Raw genomic sequence first — 19,841 nt, 5'->3', positions numbered from 1 at the left:
TCGACACACACCATATTCAGCTGACCATTTTGTGTTCAGCCGGATTCTAGAAGTACTAGAAATAAATTCCGGAGGTAGGTCTATATGGTGGCTATATCAAAACATGAACCTATACTGAACATGTTCGACACACCTCTTAATGGTCCTCAAATACCTCTAGAATTCCAATTTCAGGCAAATTGGGTAAAAACTACGAATTCTAGAAGTACAAGAAGTATAGTCATGATCTCAGTCTATATGGGGGCTATACCCAAAAAAGGACCGATAAGCACCATTTTCGGCACACCTTTTGATGGTGCTAAAATACCTATAGAGTTCCACTTTCTGGCAAATTGGATAAAAACTACGGATATTAGAAGCCCAAGAAGTAAAGTCGGGAGATCGGTCTATATGGGGGCTACATCAAAATATCGACCGATACACCCCATTTGATACACACCTATTTGTGATCTTAAAATACCTCTTTGTGATCTTAAAATACCTCTAGATTATATATATCGTCGTTTGTAATTCAGTGGCTTAAAATGTAGGAATGATAATGTAGGTTAAATTTTCTTTCCTATTGACTTCAGTTTTTTTTTGAGTGTGATAACGTGTTAAAAACGGAAAACAATAATAGTAGGAATACAAAGTAAACTACGACTGACCCTAATATACTATGTATGTAGATATAAATCTTTAGTTTTCCTTACTTACCCCTTTTAGTATGCTTGTCGCCTCAGCTGATATATAAACTGGGAACCATGGAATTTCATTACATATCGACCAAAATAGTTCATCTTCATCACAACCACTAAATGGTGATTGACCAATAAGCATTTCATATAATAAAACGCCAAAGGACCACCAATCGACATTTTGGTTATAACTTTCGCCCTAATTACGAAGGCAAAAAAAAAAACAGCTTACAATTATTTTACCAAAACATGAAAAATTTGTTTATCGATTAATACCTTAATAATTTCAGGCGCCATATAATCTGGTGTACCACAGAAACTATCAGCTGTTTTATCCAAATAAATTTGTAATTTACACATGCCAAAATCAGCAATACGTACATGTCCTTCATAATCAAGTAGAACATTATCCAATTTGAGATCTCTGTAAACGTAAGACATTTAAATTATGAAAAATATAAATAAATAACAATTGAAGAATAATGTATATAATAATGTAAACGTGTTTATTTTTTATTTATTTTACCTATATATAATGCCCTTTTTATGTAAGAATTTCAGTCCTGATATAATTTCAGCACCATAAAAGCGGGCTCTTTCCTCTGTAAAGCGTCCACTTTCCTGTATGTGAAACATTAAATCGCCACCATTAAGGTACTCCATCACAAAGAACAAATGGCTCTGAAATTGAAAACAAATTTAAGAATATTTATTAATTAAGTGTAAAACGATAGAAAAAAATTATCGATCTTATAAGAAACAAAGAACGAAACCCTAACCATTGGAGCCATTTAGATCTTACTAATGGGGATTACACGAAGAACCACATATAAGAAGGGTCATGGATTCAATCCCGGTTTAGACGCGGGAAAGTTTTGCAGTGTTTCCAATCCTCACTTATGTGTAACGTCGTTCGGTCTCAGCTATGAAAAAGAGGATCGCTTTCGTTTAGAAACATGGAAAAGGTGAGCTTAAAACCTAATCGAATCTAAGATTCACAGACCCTGTCTACACAGAAAAAATATCACCAATTAATAAATTAATTGATACAATTAGCATAGGTTTTTAATCATGATAGGAAAATTAAGTTAATTAAATTTTTAATTATAACATTAATTGATACAATTAACTTGTTAATCAAACTCCAAAAACTAAGTCAGTTAAAAACAAGTATATACGGCAGAAAGTTCGGTCAGGCCGAATCTTATGTACACTCCACTATGGATTGCGTAGAAAGTTCTACTAAAAGCTGTAATCCACAATCGAATTACTTGGGTTGTGGTAACACTTACCGATGCCAAGATATCTTATCTTCTTATGAGCGTCTTCTAAATTGTCAGTTTAGAATAAATACCTATATAATTCAGTTCTTGAGCCGTATATATAGCGGAGTCTATAAATAATTAATCAGAGAGCCAGAAGCGAAATATGGGAGGACAGTTCATAAAGGGGCTATATATAACTATGAACGATATGGACCAATTTTTGCGTGATTAGTACTCAATTTTAGTAGGATTGTTGGAGGCCATATCAAACACAACGTAAGAGGCTCCGGCAAAAAAAGCAAAAAAATTCGGCAACATAATCAAATTTTAGAATGAGTTTAGATTTGTACGAATTGACTATTCTTTCCAAGAATTATAGTCTTCAAAGGCCGACAAAGCAGTTACAGGCTGCACGAAATTGGCTCTGATGATCGAAACTTTGGTATTTTTTAGGGCCAAGTTTATTCTCCAAAATGCCCCGCATCCACTCAGCATGCCAAAAAGACGTTCCACTATTAATTTCTACTACACAATGACCACCAACATGTCCCGGATTTTGGAGGCCATTTTGCATTAGAAATGAATAGAGGAACGTCCTTTGCTGAGTGCGATAGGTTAAAGTGACAGCCCGATTAAGTTTCAGGCTCACTTAGACTATTCAGTCCATTGTGATACCACATTTAACAAAAAGTACCTATTACTTATGGACACTTCTCGTTTAAACCACTGAACCTTCTCCACTATTTTCTTTTGTTGAACCAACCAGATTGTTCCAAAAACATTCTGCTGAGTGCGATAGTGATGAGTCCTGTTGGAATGACCATGGCCTGCGGCCGAAATTTTTGTTTGCTCAGGACTATGATACTGCCTTTAGGACATTTTCCCCATAATATTTAACATTTATGTTGACCTCAGGGTCGATGAATGAGAAGAGGATGTTCCATCGAGAGTTAAGGATTCTCATCGGAGAAACCCAAATTTGCACGTGAAGTTACTTCTTAGATCTCTCCAGTCTAACTGTTTTTGCACCTGCTAGTGGCTTCCAAGCTCATTTTTCATTAGAAACTGCATTCTCACGAATGCAGTTCACATGCAGAGAAGAAATATGATCACCTCAACCATGTTTCAAGAGCAAAATGTTATTTTTGGATGGTGACCACGTAACATGTTTATCGTAAAAATGTTGTGTTCTCGCCAAACATAAAATGGTTTGCGAAAACAGATACATAATTTTCGAGAAAATAACATGGTTGCGACAAAAATGTTACATGGTCACCATCCAAAAATAACAGTTTGCTCTTGGAATATGTTTGAGGTGATCCATCTCTGAGTGCATGAGCACCACTGAAGCTTGGATTTCGATCAAATATGCCCTTCACTTTTCGGATTAATTCTGGTGTTCTTAACGATTTTTTTTAATCCACTTTTCACTTTTGGAGGCAACGCAATACTGCCAGTTTCGCGATGATGAACAATGGTACGAAAAACAAAATATTTATTAACTAACATTAGCCACTTGTGGTTTTCTACCCAAATAAAACGTCATCACACTTGAATTCAATCACGATGTTATTTTGTAGAATATTCCAGATGATGACCACCGAGTGGGGTCGAAATATGGAATAAAGTTAATAAATAAAAATAAAACAACAGACACCGAGCATAATTATAAAACTTATAGAACTAAGAATTACGAATAACTTTATTTCTGAATGCACTTGATAAAAATGCTTTTGTAACCTAACAAACTATAAAATGAATTGTCACGGGAACAAATCTATCTGTTGCCACCAACCAACTTCAGGTTGCTATCAATTGTAAACCAACCTGAGGTTGCTTGTAATACATTTCAGCCACCATTCATATCCATATCGACCATACATCATTCGAAGCATTGCCAAATGACTCATTCCAAGTATAATATATGCCAGTCGAAGCCTTAAAGTTTAGTAGAAACTAACAATTTGCTAAATACACTTGACTACTATTAAATAGTCTATAAATAAAGTACATATATCCAAGTTGAGTAACCGAATACTACTCACAAAAATATAATACAAAATGTGTATTATCAGTGTTTTTCTGTATTTTTTTTTTGGTTATTGTAAAAGTTGTTATGTTTGCTATTTGTGGAACAGACACAACACAAAGCATCTATTGTCAAAATCACCTATGCACTTGACTTGATTTTCACCTACAATGTCATAAACAATTAAATTGTGCTGTCTTTTCGCTTTGGTCTATGGCATTTAATGTGTGAAATATATGTGTCAATGAAAATTCACACACATACGAACACACACACACTATGCATTGTGGCTTAAATGTGAATGAAAGAAATTATTTTGGCGCTATAGGCGGTAGACATAGAATTTGTAGACGGTTTATGAACATTTAAATACACAGAAAAAAAAGTAAACTATGTTATGGGAAAATAAACTATCTCGTGCAAAAATTGAACTGAATTGTATTCCAAATTTCAAAATTAATTAAATTAACTGACATTTTTTAATCATTAACTACGAAATTCGTCCTTATCGTAAAGTAAAAATAAACTAAAAACAAGTATATACAGCTAGGCCGAAACTTATGTATCCTTTACCATAAATAGTGTAGAAACTTTTACTAAAGACTGTCATCCACAATCGAATTACCTGGGCTGTTGTAATATTTACCGATAGCAAGGTGTATTTAAACTTCTTAACATCGTCTTCTAAATTGTAAGTTCGTCCATACGTGGTATATATTAGACAAAAACAGTAGATTACATACATATATAATTCAGTTCTTGACCGGCATATATAGGGAAGTCTACAAATAATTACGAACCTATATGAAGTTTTGAGCGGTAATTAAAATCCAGAATTGAAATATGGGGGTCGCTTTATATGAGAGCTATATACAATTATGAACCGATATGGACCAATTTTTGTGTGATTGGGGGTCGGTTTATCTGGGGGCTATATATAACTATAGACCGACATGGCATGACCAAGTTTGGCATTGTTGTTACCGGCCATATACTAGGACAATGTACCAAATTTCAAACGAATCGGATGAATTTTGCTCCTCCAAGAGGCTCCGGAGGTCAAATCTGGAGATCAGTTGAAATGGGGTCTATATATAAAGGCTCAGCATAACTCTTGGAATGTTTACTGCAGCAGTATTGAGAATACGTCCGAGGCTTCCAGACTACGGAAGGTACTAGCATCCGCTAACTCCGCTCCAGGTTTCATTAAAACATCGGAGAGCAATTGGACAACGTCCAGCGAGGAGACGCTGGAGGTACTATTGGACACACATTTCAGACGGTTGAACCTGGCGGTGCTATAGTGGCTCAGCGGTCATTTCCTATCGAGGAAATTGTATCGGAATCTAGAATAAAATGGGCGTTAAATAGCTTTGGGTCATTCAAATCCCCCGGACCTGATGGAATTACTCCGGCGGAGTTACAAGCAGTGACTGACAGAATTATCCCTTGGTTGACGGTGATATATAAAGGATGTATAAACTTAGCATATATTCAAGAAATGTGGAGGGAAACAAAAGTCGTTTTCATTCCTACTTAAGACTCTGGAGAGGATGATAGACATTTATCTTAGAACTAGTGTCGATTCAAGTTTGCTCTCAAAACGACAGCATGCATACTCGAAGGGCAGGTCTACTGAGACCGCTTTGCATGAACTAGTCAGCTTTATCGAAAGCTCACTATCTGTCAATGAGTACACAATCGTGGCGTTACTAGACATCGAGGGGGCATTCAATAACGTCCACCCGAGCTCGATATTAAATGAACTGGCAACTCTGAATGTCGATCCAGGTATACTTAGGCTGCTAGACGAACTGCTAATAAGGAGACGTATTTCAGCCACACTAGGACAAGCAAACATACAAAGGTATGTGAACAGAGGCACTCCCCAAGGAGGAGTTCTATCACCTCTTCTTTGGAATGTTGCTATAAACAACCTTCTGGTTTCCCTAGAAAAAGAAAGGATAAAAGTGGTGGCATACGCAGACGATGTGGCTCTAGCAGTCAGGGGAAAATTCAAATCCACAATCAGAGATGTTATACAAAGAGCCCTACGGATGTCTTAGAAATGGGCGAAAGAGAATGGTCTTGGAGTAAATCCTGCCAAGACAGAATTAGTCATGTACTGCAAAGATCGCAAAACTCCCACGGTTAAGCCCATATCCTTAGGGGGTATTGGAATTCCCTTTGGTGAGTGTGCAAAATACCTTGGCGTTATTTTGGACAGGAAGCTGAACTTTAAGCTTAATATTGAAGAAAGAGCGAGAAAAGCCACGATAGCTTTGTACTCGTGCAAAAAGACAATAGGAAAAAAGTGGGGACCAAAACCGAAAATTGGTTGGACCTATAATGCTATATGGTGTTGTAGTCTGGTGACCGGCACTTCAGCAACCGACAGGTTTAAATAAAGTTCAGCGTATGGCGTGCTTGTGCATCTTAGGTGCATTCATTAAGACAGGAACAGATTCCCTTAATGTCATGCTGCATCTATTGCCTTTAGACATTTTGGGCAAACAGTCAGCTGCAACAACGGCTGTGCGGTTGCGCGAGCTATCTCTGTGCTCGGAAAAAATGGACGGTCACAGTTCGGTCCTCAAAATAATGCCAGATGTGCCTAACGTAGTGGATTACACACTGGCGAAACCACCTTTCGACAAAAAGTTTGAAACTCTAATTCCCAACAGTGAGGCGTGGTGTACACAGACCCCGGGGAATAAAAGATATATAAATCTCTCAATGAGATGGCTGAGCAGTACAATATTCACCTAATATGGGTGCCTGGCCATAAGAACATACCGGGGAACTGCGAAGCGGCTGAGTTAGCAAGGCTAGGAACTACCTTACATATTCCAGGTGAACTAGAATCTGTTGGTATGTCTCTGGCTACCTGCAAGCTCTTACTGCGTGAGAAGGCTGTCATGATGGCAAATGTTCGATGGGAGAATTGCAAGGGTTGTAACGACACCAAGAAAATATGGCCCCATTTAAACTTGAACCGCACACTAGATATGCTAGTGTTCTCAAGACGTCAGATGTCACTCCTGATATCTGCTATAACTGGTCGCTGCCTGATAGGCGATTTTGCAAAAACTATTGGTGCGAAGTATAATGACTATTGTATGAGCTGTCATGATGCGGAGGAAAAGGAAAAAATTAAACACCTCTTGTGTGAGTATCCTGCATTTTGTGTAAGGCGTAAGCATATTTTAGGGGCATATAACATAGTTTCAGATTACTGGCGGAGCTGGAAAACGTTAACTTAAACGTTAACTATATAATAGGTACTTTTAGTTAAATGTGGTATCGCAATGGACTGAATAGTCTAAGTGAGCCTGTAACTTAATCGGGCTGCCACTTTAACCTAACCTAACCTAACCTAATTATAGACCGATATGGACCAATTTTTGCATTGTGGTTATACCATAATATACTAACACCTCGTACCCAATTTCAAACGGGTCGGATGAATTTTGCTCCTCCAAGAGGTTCCGGAGGTCAAATCTGGGGATCGGTTTATATGGCGGATATATGTCGCCCATTTGCAATACCGTCCGACGTACATCAATAACATCAATTAAAGGAATTTATATTCCACTAACATAATAAGCTAAAATTATTGGTATATAAATTATCAATTAATTAATGACGTGGTAGTAAATTAAAAAAAAATCTGCTAACTTTATATTCTTATTAGACCCACTTATCTTATAAGAAAATGACCGTAAATGTAATAAAATAGTTTTTATTATTTAAGTTTTTATTTATGAAATTAAGTGATTTTCTTTATTAGAGATAAATTATTTAATTTACATAAATTTTATTCAAAATGTTTTATTTTTAGATATTGTTAATATTACCATTCAATTGCATTCATTTAAATATATATACGTGAAATTCTTTAATATTATTTAAAATATTTTACTATATTGGTATATAATAAAAAAATAGACGGAGGCGCGACTTGGCGGCTTCATTCTCTGCTCCCAATTTAAGATTAATTAAATTTATTTTTATTTTATATTTCTTAATTAATTTTATTTTATTTAATGTTGTTTTATTTTATTTTATTTCATTTTATTTTATTTTATTTTATTTTATTTTATTTTATTTTATTTATTGTGATTAATTTAATTAAAAGCAACATTTTATTTAATTGTAAATGCTCTAACATTCATTAAATCGAATCGAATAATTTTAATTCTTTATTTATTTAAATCTATTGGCAATATATTTACTAATTTAAACTTTGATTTCTATTTTTAACTTTCCGATAACGGAAGATAAAAGAAAAACGACATGCGGACGTGACAGAAAAGTGTCTAAATCACATAGTTGCCAAATAGTTTCTGATTCTACCGACATGTTACAAACATTAAAGGCTATCGGTGTATATCCTCCCACAATTATACTGATGACCCACCCATATCTGTCCGTCTGTGTTGTTTTTTTTTTTTTGTGTGAATTAAATAAAAAGTGAATATAAAAATCGCAAATTATCAAAGAGCATTTTATGTAAAAGATACAACCTAAATAAAACTTTGATTTTATTTGTCCGTCCATCTGATCGATCATATGGTTTCGTATTGTGGCGATTGTTGATTGTCTAGCTTTCAACGTAATAAAATTTTAGCATAGTGCTATTGTTAGTTACGCCATCGATATGTGATTGCAAACCCCCACAACGATGACAACGTAGATCGTTGCTAGGTATCGATGCCAAAAGGCAAAATTGTAGGTGGATATCGGACATTTTTACATTGCACACACACACACACACACTTCACATCACGGGGCACGAGTGAAACAAGAATTTGTTGTTGAATAAAAAATGCGTGCGTGCCTAGGTAGCAGGTAGTAGACCATGTTCTCATAGTGAGAATGTGAACTAATCCCATTAGAAATCTAGTACAAATTTTGATATGTACCCTGATCCATAAAATGGTCACTGACGTTCGGCAGACTAAATGCGGTGGCGGTAGGAACTGCCTATGTTCTGATCACTATGTAGGACTCTCCCCACAACGATTGAAGAACAAATGAATGAGTCTTCATTTTGCCATAGCTCTTACATGGCTAAATTGAAAATAGATTCATTGATGGTCATTTTAAATTAAATTTAAATAATTTTACCTTTAGTTTGGGGTCTTTCAGTAGAGGTGGTTTCTTTTTTTGTATGTTTTGTGTGTGCTATATGTTCTTATAGATCTACGCGTGTCAGACAAAAAAGTAGGCAGGTGTAATGCGGTTGTATTGAAAACAAAGGTCGATTTGTCGAGTTTAAAATTTTGAAATTGTTTATTTAACATATTGGCGTTTAAATTGTTTATAGGTTTTGGGGATATGTATTTCTTGAAAATTTTTGTCTGAAAATAAAAACGATATTGGAATAGAAAAATGGTAGTTGTTCCAAACTATGAATATACTCATTTTCTGTTGATTGTTACGAAAAATGAGTTCATCTGGAATTATCTGCCCAATCGAAACGTAGTAGAGATATTAAATATTCTATTTAGTTTGTTTCGCCATGTCGTTTTTATACCATAGAATGCTGATGGGGTATACTGAGTTTGGCATTCCGTTTGAAACATAGCGAAATATCGATTTCCGACTGTATAAAGTGTATTCTTTATCATGGTATAATTCTAAGACGATCTCCATAAAGACATATGTAAAAATTGAATATATAGGTCCATGTTTTTATATAGCCTCCATATAGACCGATTTCTCGATCTGAATTCGTGAGGGCCGCAACTTTCTTTCGATTTGCTTGAACTTGAAGTCTAGTAGTGTCGGTAAGTAGCGATGTTTAATTTAGTACATATAGGTCCACTTTTCGATATAGCTCTCACACTGAGACATCACCTATTTGACTTCTTGAGGGAAGTCGCCATTTTTACCTGACGTAATTTATATTTTTTAAGGCCGTAAAAATCTATGACACATTTCGTAATTATCGGATCTTGGTAATTATCAGTGTGACTGATATGTATTGCAATCAACTTCAAGTTGCTATCATTTCTAAACATCTAAACGTGGACTGACAGCTGATAAATTTAGTCCAGCGATAGTTCATTTTATTACTTAGAAGCATACAAAAGAATTTTGGTCTATTGAATTCAGAAATAAAGTTCTACATGATGGAATTCAAGCGTGGTAGTGTGGAATTTGTATATGAACATAATTAGGAAACAGAAGGAGAATTCACAATGTCTTTGTCTATCTGACTTTGTTCCACTTCACGTATATATTTCAAATTAAAACAAGGGGTGATTTGTTAAGAGCTTGATAACTTTAAAAAAAAAAAAAAAACGCATAAAATTTGCAAAATCTCATCGGTTCTTTATTTGAAACGTTAGATTGGTCCATGACATTTACTTTTTGAAGATAATTTCATTTAAATGTTGACCGCGGCTGCGTCTTAGGTGGTCCATTCGGAAAGTCCAATTTTGGGCAACTTTTTCGAGCATTTCGGCCGGAATAGCCCGAATTTCTTCGGAAATGTTGTCTTCCAAAGCTGGAATAGTTGCTGGCTTATTTCTGTAGACTTTAGACTTGACGTAGCCCCACAAAAAATAGTCTAAAGGCGTCAAATCGCATGATCTTGGTGGCCAACTTACCGGTCCATTTCTTGAGATGAATTGTTCTCCGAAGTTTTCCCTCAAAATGGCCATAGAATCGCGAGCTGTGTGGCATGTAGCGCCATCTTGTTGAAACCACATGTCAACCAAGTTCAGTTCTTCCATTTTTGGCAACAAAAAGTTTGTTAGCATCGAACGATAGCGATCGCCATTCACCGTAACGTTGCGTCCAACAGCATCTTTGAAAAAATACGGTCCAATGATTCCACCAGCGTACAAACCACACCAAACAGTGCATTTTTCGGGATGCATGGGCAGTTCTTGAACGGCTTCTGGTTGCTCTTCACTCCAAATGCGGCAATTTTGCTTATTTACGTAGCCATTCAACCAGAAATGAGCCTCATCGCTGAAAAAAATTTGTCGATAAAAAAGCGGATTTTCTGCCAACTTTTCTAGGGCCCATTCACTGAAAATTCGACGTTGTGGCAGATCGTTCGTCTATTCATGATGAAATGTCAAAGCATACTGAGCATCTTTCTCTTTGACACCATGTCTGAAATCCCACGTGATCTGTCAAATACTAATGCATGAAAATCCTAACCTCAAAAGAATCACCCTTTATATACGGCCGTAAGTTCGGCCAGGCCGAATCTTATGTATCCTCCACCATAGATTGCATAGAAACTTATACTAAAGACTGTCATCCACAATCCAATTACTTGGGATGTTGTATCTTAAAACTTCTTAACATCGTTTTCTAAATTGTGAGTTAGTCCATATGTGGTAGAGAGCCAGAATTGAAATATGGGGATCGCTTATATGGGGGCTATATTTAATTATGGACCAATTTTTGTGTGATTGGTGATCGATTTATCTGATACCTATATATAACTATAGACCGATATGGACCTAATTATGGCCTGATATGAACCAATTCCTGCATGGTTGTTGGATGCCGTATACTAACTTCACGTACCAAATTTCAACCAAATCGGATGAATTTTGGTCTTCCAAGAGGCTTCGGAAGTCAAATCTGGTGATCGGTTTATATGGGGGCTATATATAATTATGGACCGATGTGGACCAATTTTTGCATGGTCATTAGAGACCATATACTAACACCATGTCAGCCGGATCGGATGAAATTTGCTTCTCTTAGAGGCTCCGCAAGCCAAATCGGGGGATCGATTTATATGGGGGCTATATATAATTATTAACCGATATGGACCAATTTTTGCATAGTTGTTAGAGACCATATACTCACACCATGTACCAAATTTCAGCCGGATCGGATGAAATTTGCTTCTCTTAGAGGCTCCGCAAGCCAAATCGGGGGATCGGTTTATATGGGGGCTATGTATAATTATGGACCGATATGGACCAATTTTTGCATGGTTGTTAAAGAACATATGCTGACCCCATGTACCAAATTTCAGCTGGATCGAATGAAATTTGCTTCTCTTAGAGTCCCCGCAAGCCAAATTTCGGGGTCCGTTTATATGAGGCCTATACGTAAAAGTGGACCAATATGGCCCATTTGCAATACCATCCGATCTATATCAATAACAACTACTTGTGCCAAGTTTCAAGTCGATAGCTTGTTTCGTTCGGAAGTTAGCGTTATTTCAAGAGACGAACATGCTCAGATCGACTCAAAATTTCACCACGACCCAGATTATATATACTTTATGGGGTCTTAGAACAACATTTCGATGTGTAACGAACGGAATGACAAAGTTAATATACCCCCATCCTATTGTGGAGGATATAACAATTGAGTAAAGCAGAAAGTGGGTTGGGGCCGATTGTATCATATATTGCAGATACAAATTTTTGATACAACCTGTTTCAAACTTATTGGGAGTTGTATAAAAGTCCAAATTGGAATATACATGTATTTAAATCTGAAGTGAGTTTGAAAAATATTTTACACTTCTACAAATTCTACTCTACAATTAAAATTTAAATCGGATAACGACCTGGAACGAAATACAATCGTAGAAAAAAACAAGTAAGGAAAGTCTAAGTTCGGGCGGGGCCGACTATATCATACCCTGCACCACTTTGTAGATCTAAATTTTCGATACCATATCACTTCCGTCAAATGTGTTGGGGGCTATATATAAAGGGTTGTCCCAAATACTTACATTTAAATATCACTCGATCTGGACAGAATTTGATAGACTTCTACAAAATATATAGACTCAAAATTTAAGTCGGCTAATGCTCTAGGGTGGAACACAATGTTTGTAAAAAATATGGGAAACATTTAAATCTGAAGCAATTTTAAGGAAACTTTTTAAAAGTTTATTTATGATTTATCGCTCGATATATATGCATTAGAAGTTTAGGAAAATTAGAGTCATTACAACTTTTCGAGTAAGCAGTGGCGATTTTACAAGGAAAATGTTGGTATTTTGACCATTTGTGTCGAAACAAAAAAAAAAAACATATATATACAGTTGTGCTCAAAATAATAGTAGTGCTGTGCTGAATTCTTTTTTTCTGCTTCTTCTATTCCTTACACTAAAGGTTTATTTTATCTTTGTTTTTTACTATATCATTGTTTGGAGTGTGCATAATAAAAAAATACCGTTGGTTGAACTTCTGATGCTATTGTTGTTGTAAAAAAATCGACATAAGAAGAATCCCTTTGCAAGCTCCAAAACAAATAAAAGGGTTATAAGCTAGCTTACAAACAATTAAAAGACGAAAATAATTTAGCTGTCCATAGTCCAATAAAAGTCACTCTCCTTTCAAAAAAAACATGTATCGAAAAGAATAAAGTATGCCCAAGAGGATTTCCATTGGTCAGTACAGAAATGGAGGAACATTCCCCAGTACAGAAATGGAGGAACATTGGATGGATGAGTCAAAAATGGTGCTTTATGATTGAAGAGGATCCCGTCTATATGTTCGGCAACCTAAAAACACTGAGTACAGTACCAATTTTACGACAAAAACTTTAAATCACGATGGTGCTTTAATTTATTTGCTACTACTATTATTTTGAGCGCAGCTGTATATATGGGAGCTATATCTAAAGCTGAACTTATTTCAACCAAATTTGGCACGCATAGCTACAATGCTAATTCTACTTCCTGTGCAAAATTTCAACTAAATTGGAGTTAAAAATTGGCCTCTGTGGTCATATGAGTGTAAATCGGGCGAAAGCTATATATGGGAGATATATCTAAATCTGAACCGATTTCAACCAAATTTAGCACGCATAGCTACAATGCTAATTGTACTCCCTGTGCAAAATTTCAACTAAATCGGAGCAACAAGTTGGCCTCTGTGGTCATTTGAGTGTAAATCGGGCGAAAGCTATATATGGGAGCTATATCTAAGTCTGAACCGATTTCAACCAAATTTGGCACGCATAGCTAAAATGCTAATTCTACTCCCTGTGCAAAATTTCAACCAAATTGGGGTAAAACTCTGGTTTCTGGGACCGTATTAGTCCATATCGGGCGAAAGATATATATGGGAGCTATATCTAAATCTGAACCGATTTCAATAAAATTTGGCACATATGACTATAGTACTAATTGTTCTTCTTGTGCAAAATTTTAAGCAAAGTAGGGTAAAACTCTGGCTTCTGGGGCCATATAAGTCCATATCGGGCGAAAGATATATATGGGAGCTATATCTAAATCTGAACCGATTTCTTCCAAAGCCAATAGGGATCTATTCTGAGCCAAAACATATACTGTGCCAAATTTGAAGTCGATTGGACTAAAACTGCGACCTAGACTTTGATTACAAAAATGTGTTCACGGACAGACGGACATGGCTATATCGACTCAGGAGCCCACCCTGAGCATTTTTGTCAAAGACACCATGTGTCTATCTCGTCTCCTTCTGGGTGTTGCAAACATATGCACTAACTTATAATACCCTGTTCCACAGTGTGGAGCAGGGTATAACAAGTAAGGAAAGACTAAAGTTGGCCAGGGTTGACTATATTATACCCTATACCACTTTGTAGATCCACATTTTCGATACAATATCAAATCCGTCAAATATGTTGAGTGCTATATATAAAGGGTTTATTCCCGTATACATATATGTAAATCTGACTCGATCTGGAGAAAATTTGTTTGAATTCTACAAAATCTATAAACTTAAAATTTGCCTTATGACCTGGGGTAGAATACAATGTTAGTAAAAAACTAACTTATAATACCCTGTTCCACAGTGTGGAGCAGGGCATAACAAGTAAAGTCTAAAGTCGGGCGGACCGACTATATTATGTATTCCAAAAAAATTTTTTTTAAATTTTGTATATGGTATACTTAACTCATTCAAATTAAAACAATATGTTTTAGACTTTTACAAAATCTCTAGACTCAAAATTTTAATCGGCTAACGCTCTGGTATGAAACATAATATTTGTAAAAAATATGGGAAATACAAAGTAGAGCAATTTTAATGCAATTGTACAATAGAACATTTATGATTTATTAGACGATACATGTGTACTCGAGATATTGGACAATTTGAGTAATATTTACAATTTTTGCTTCTTATCAATGGGGATTTTACAAGGATATTGGTTAGATCTCGCCAAGATATGTGGTCAATTGTGGGTTGTGATATATTACTAGGCAAAGTCGGATGTATCCATAAGTTGGAACCTTATTTAAAACTCAACCGTTTTGTGGAAAGTCTTACAGTGTGTAGGATATGACTACGATATGGGGAAATCATCACTGAATTTTCTGTAAAATGTGGCTAGTTATTTTGGCCATATTTGTATAAACCGGAAGAACAAATACATGGAGGCTTTGGTACACTTAATGATACTATTAAGCGTACTTATTGTGCAGAATTTTAAGCAAATCAGGCCAAAGTTCTGGCTTTTGAGGTCATATAAGGGCAAATCGGACGAAAGATATACATGGGAGCTATATCTAAATCTGAACCGATTTAAACCAAATTTGGAACATTTAACGATACTATTAAACGTACTCCTTGTGCAAAATTTGAAGCAAATCAGAACAAAAATCTGTCTTTTGAGGCCATATTAGTGCAAATCGGACGAAGGATATATATCGGAGCTATATCTAAATCTAGAGCGATTTTGACGAAATTTGACATGTATAGTTAGAATAATAATTCTGCTATTTCTACAAAGTTTCACGTAAATGGGAGTATAACTTTGGACTCAGTGGTCATATGAGTGTAAATCGGGTGCAAGGTATATAGGGAGCTATATCTAAATCTGAACCGATTTCAATCAAATTTGGCATACTTAATGAAACTATTAAAATAATTCTTGCCCAAAATTTAAAAAAAAAAAACTCTGGCTTTTCAGATCGTATAAGTGCAAATCGGACGAAAGATGTATATGAGAGCTATATCTAAATCCAAATTGCTTTGGCTGATATTTTATATATTTTACGAGAGCCACAAAATAATTGGCTGTGCGCAGTTTTAAGAAAATATGATGCACTGAATTTGCATCACTTCTTTAGGTGTGATATAAATTAAAAAATTCTGTGATATTTTGTCAAATAAATAATTTTTATAATTTTTTATAATTTTTAATGGATTCTAACGCTTGTCGGAAACGTTTGACCTCAAATATTTTCAAAAATTTACAATTTTTTCAGATTGGATTTAGCATTTTTTTCGACAAAATTTAAATGATTTGTACCATTTTATTAATTCTTACTCTGTTTTTAACCTATTTGAAAAAAAAAAATAAAATTACTCATTAAGAGTACGCAAAACCCAAGTTATAAAAAATTAAATTAAAATAACTTCCTCGGTAGTTAAACTAAAGAACATCATTGGGAGTGCATTTTCTGGAAGTGCTTTTAAAGTTGTGCCTTTGGAAGAACTTCCAAAGTTTTTTGCTGGGTGGTGAAGGGTATAAAATTTACTTTGTCTTAGATAATCGGTTAGTAAATAAGTACATTATGACCCAATTTGTTGAAATCGGGAGATACATATATATGGGAGCTATATCTAAATTTGATCCGATTTCCAAATTTAATAGCATTCGACCTTATTTGTAATTATTTGGCACCAAATTTCATACAAATTCGTTAATAATTGCGACCAAAATCTTCTGGACAAGAAATACATGGACAGACGGATGGATACCAAGGGCTACATCGACTCAGGTTCGATCAGTATATATGTTATATTTTATTCTGGTTGGGTCAGTATATGTTATATGGGGTCTAGAACCAATATTTCTGGTAGACACGTTTTCTTGAAGATCAAATCTATTATACCCCAACCATTATGTGGTTTTAGGGTATAAAAAGGTACACACACAAATGTGACATCACTAAAACCAAATTGTGTCACATATACTACTACATTTCTTTTTTGTTACATATGAAAGAGATTTTTTAGCAAGAGTTCTTTGTTTAGTTTAGCTCAACAAGAGCCTATTTTGTAAGGTTGCGTTTTGGAACAGCAACCGACAGCAAGAGCTGACCGGAGACCTACGGAATATGGTTCGAACACTGTGTGAAACAAAAATTCGTAAACGTCAATGATTTTATAATATCTACTGTTAATTTCCTTCTCTTCTGTTAGATTCGCTTGATATGAATACGGTTTACACTGGGTGCGTATAAGCTATGTGACTTAGTGTCACGTATATCATACGCCACATGTGTCGATGTTGGTTAAATTATGGAAAAGGCCATTACTATTGGAGCTCAATCTGATTTTGTAATAACTACTTTTGAAATTAACAAACTTTTACGTCGTAGAATTATCAGATACGCTATAATAAGAATAATAAATGATTTCTTTTCAGCAAACAATTGCTGGCTAAAATATGCACCTTTCTATTGGCGTTAAATGTAAATTCTGTTTAAATTTAGCCCACAATTTATCATACATGATATTTCTGTTTTTTGTTTGTTTTGTACTTTTGTCCCATTTCCAAAAAGAAAAATTGCATATTCTTTAGACAATAATAAATGCACATGAAATCATTTGTGGCTATTCATATTCATTAAAATCATTTTCAAAGTGTTGATAAATTAGCAAATGCTCTATATCAACAATGTTCATCTAATAATGCCCACAACATCACAATGCATAGTTTCGTTGATATTCTTGGCTAAATATTATTGTGGGATACACATTTTTTTTTTGGTAAATTTTGTGTTTCGTTTCGCTTTTTTTTGTTCGGTTATTTTTATACTAAGTGCACTCACCTCTGTTTGAAATGTACAGAACAGGTGACACAAATACGGATGCTTGGTACCCAAGGCTAAAACTTTACGTTCTATTAGAGTTGAATCGACATCATCGTCTTCGAGGACAACATCTTTTTTCAAACATTTAACTGCATAATAATATGTGGTATCACGTAATTCAGCTAAAAGTACCTGTAATAGAATTTTTGATTGGTTTATGGAATATTTTGAAGAACCATATTCAAATGTATATATATTTTAGATTACTTACTTTGCCAAAGCTTCCTTTGCCTAGCACAGCTAGGAAATGAAAATCATCGACTGAATAATTCTTAAATCTAGGTATAATTGTGGCTGGCGGTGTAAAACGTCCGGATTTTTGGAATTGTGAATATGTATATGAAGTTTCTGTAATATAGAATGATATATTAACAAAATATATATTATAAGGAAAATAAATATAAAAAACTCATTAAATAACATGGCAATTAGTGATCACTTTTCGAAATAAGTACTGCGCTTAATAAAAACGTATTTTGTCTTATTTCGTTTTCTTTTAATTATATTTTACATATTCATACCATCATCTTGTTCTTCACTTGCTTCGATTTTATATGCTGGATTTAAACTTGGCGGTGTACTGGGCGAATCTCGGGTTTCACGAGTACCTGTATGAATCAGAAATAAAATCACAATATTCTATTTTGTATGACATTGAAATCATAGATGGATAGTGCCAAACTTTTTCGTTTTTTGTTTCTATTGTCTACAAATATGAATATCACACAATTATTTTGAGAAAATAGCAAACCATATACCTGTGAAGATAAATATCAATTTGAATATCGTTGATGAAGGATGTCTGTTTATCATGCCTCGCTAATATTTTGGGGGTTATTGACAGTCAATGAAAAGTGTTTCTAGTAAAATCCTTACTTATATGCTCATATGCTTTTTCAACTAAATTTAATATGTTGGTCAGGGTTTTTTTTTGATATACATGTATAGTGCATGTTTAGTTTTGGGTTTGAAAAATATTATGTGAAGGTTATTTGAAATCATTTAACCATAAATAAAATATTCACATATCAAACCAAAATAAAGTAATTAAAATTTACCAGGTATATATGTTTGGTGAAATTCTAAGACGATCTAGATATAAGCATCTGGATGTTTGTATTTCTAAAACTGTGGATAGATTCCTTATTAGTCAGTCCAAAATATATTAGTCGGTCCATTAATCAATCTTGATTTTTGGTTCAATTCCAAAAATGACAGATAAAAATACTACCAAATTCACCAATTTACAAATACTATCAATATATTTAGTACTTAAAAGCTTAAACTAAAAAATTATTTACAACCAAAAATAGTTATTCCCTTCACTATAGCCCGAAGACGACGATCTATATATAAATATCTCGCTTTGTTTTGTTTTTGTAAGAGTCTGATATTAGATTAGTCGGTCCATTACATAATTTCACTGCCTTTGGGAATTATTTCCAAGTTCACTTTTGGTCCAATTCTAATACAAAAATTATTAAAAAAAAAACTAGCATAGCCTGAAATATTTTTAAATTCTATGTATCGATTTAGTGATATCCATATGTTTCCCTGTTGTAAATAGACATCGGATATATTTTGGTGGATTTTAGCACTGTCTTTACGCTAGAGAGAATGGTCAATACCTGCTGACTAGAATTTAAACCCAACGAACAGAAGAAATATGATCACCTCAAACGTGTTTCAGTGATATAATATTCGAGGAAATAACATGGTTGCGACCAGGGCTGTGGAGCCGGAGTCGGAGTCTTAGAGTCGGAGTCTGAAGATTTTGCTGGAGTCGGAGTCGTAAAAATTTTGCTCGACTTTGGCTCCGGCTAAACCAAATTTTTTAAAACACTTCACGTTTTTGTAACTTAGCAAGTTTTTACGTAAATTAGTTTCCATTGAGTTATTCATTCGATCAATTTACAGCATGATTGTAAATGAAAATCAACTTCCAATTACGGCTATCTTTTTATGTTTCCTAGAATGTTAGACTAGCAGATGGGCTGGATCGATCCATTTTAATGCCCATATCAATTTATTTGAAATATTTCGAACAATCGAAATAATTT

General features: G+C 34.8%; 1 protein-coding gene across 3 annotated transcripts in view; it reads right to left on the bottom strand.

The window, feature by feature from the left end:
• Pkcdelta (Protein kinase C delta) overlaps window positions 1-19,841 on the bottom strand; it is a 134,194-nt gene that overhangs the window by 4,598 nt on the left and 109,755 nt on the right. For 2 of the 3 annotated variants that reach the window (XM_075302306.1, XM_075302307.1), the window contains 5 exons: window positions 17,993-18,129; window positions 17,740-17,913; window positions 1,204-1,358; window positions 954-1,101; window positions 697-876 (listed from right to left, as the gene is read on the bottom strand). In XM_075302306.1, the coding sequence (XP_075158421.1) occupies window positions 697-876; window positions 954-1,101; window positions 1,204-1,358; window positions 17,740-17,913; window positions 17,993-18,129 (794 nt within the window). Of the gene's footprint in view, window positions 1-696; window positions 877-953; window positions 1,102-1,203; window positions 1,359-17,739; window positions 17,914-17,992; window positions 18,130-18,302; window positions 18,390-19,841 lie in introns of all 3 variants that reach the window. The other variant, XM_075302309.1, reaches the window with a different exon arrangement.

The sequence above is a fragment of the Haematobia irritans genome, chromosome 3 (assembly GCF_050003625.1).
Source record: "Haematobia irritans isolate KBUSLIRL chromosome 3, ASM5000362v1, whole genome shotgun sequence".
In the NCBI taxonomy this organism is placed as follows: domain Eukaryota; kingdom Metazoa; phylum Arthropoda; class Insecta; order Diptera; family Muscidae; genus Haematobia; species Haematobia irritans.
Note: the sequence above shows the minus strand (reverse complement) of the source record. Positions and strands in the feature narration are given on the sequence as shown.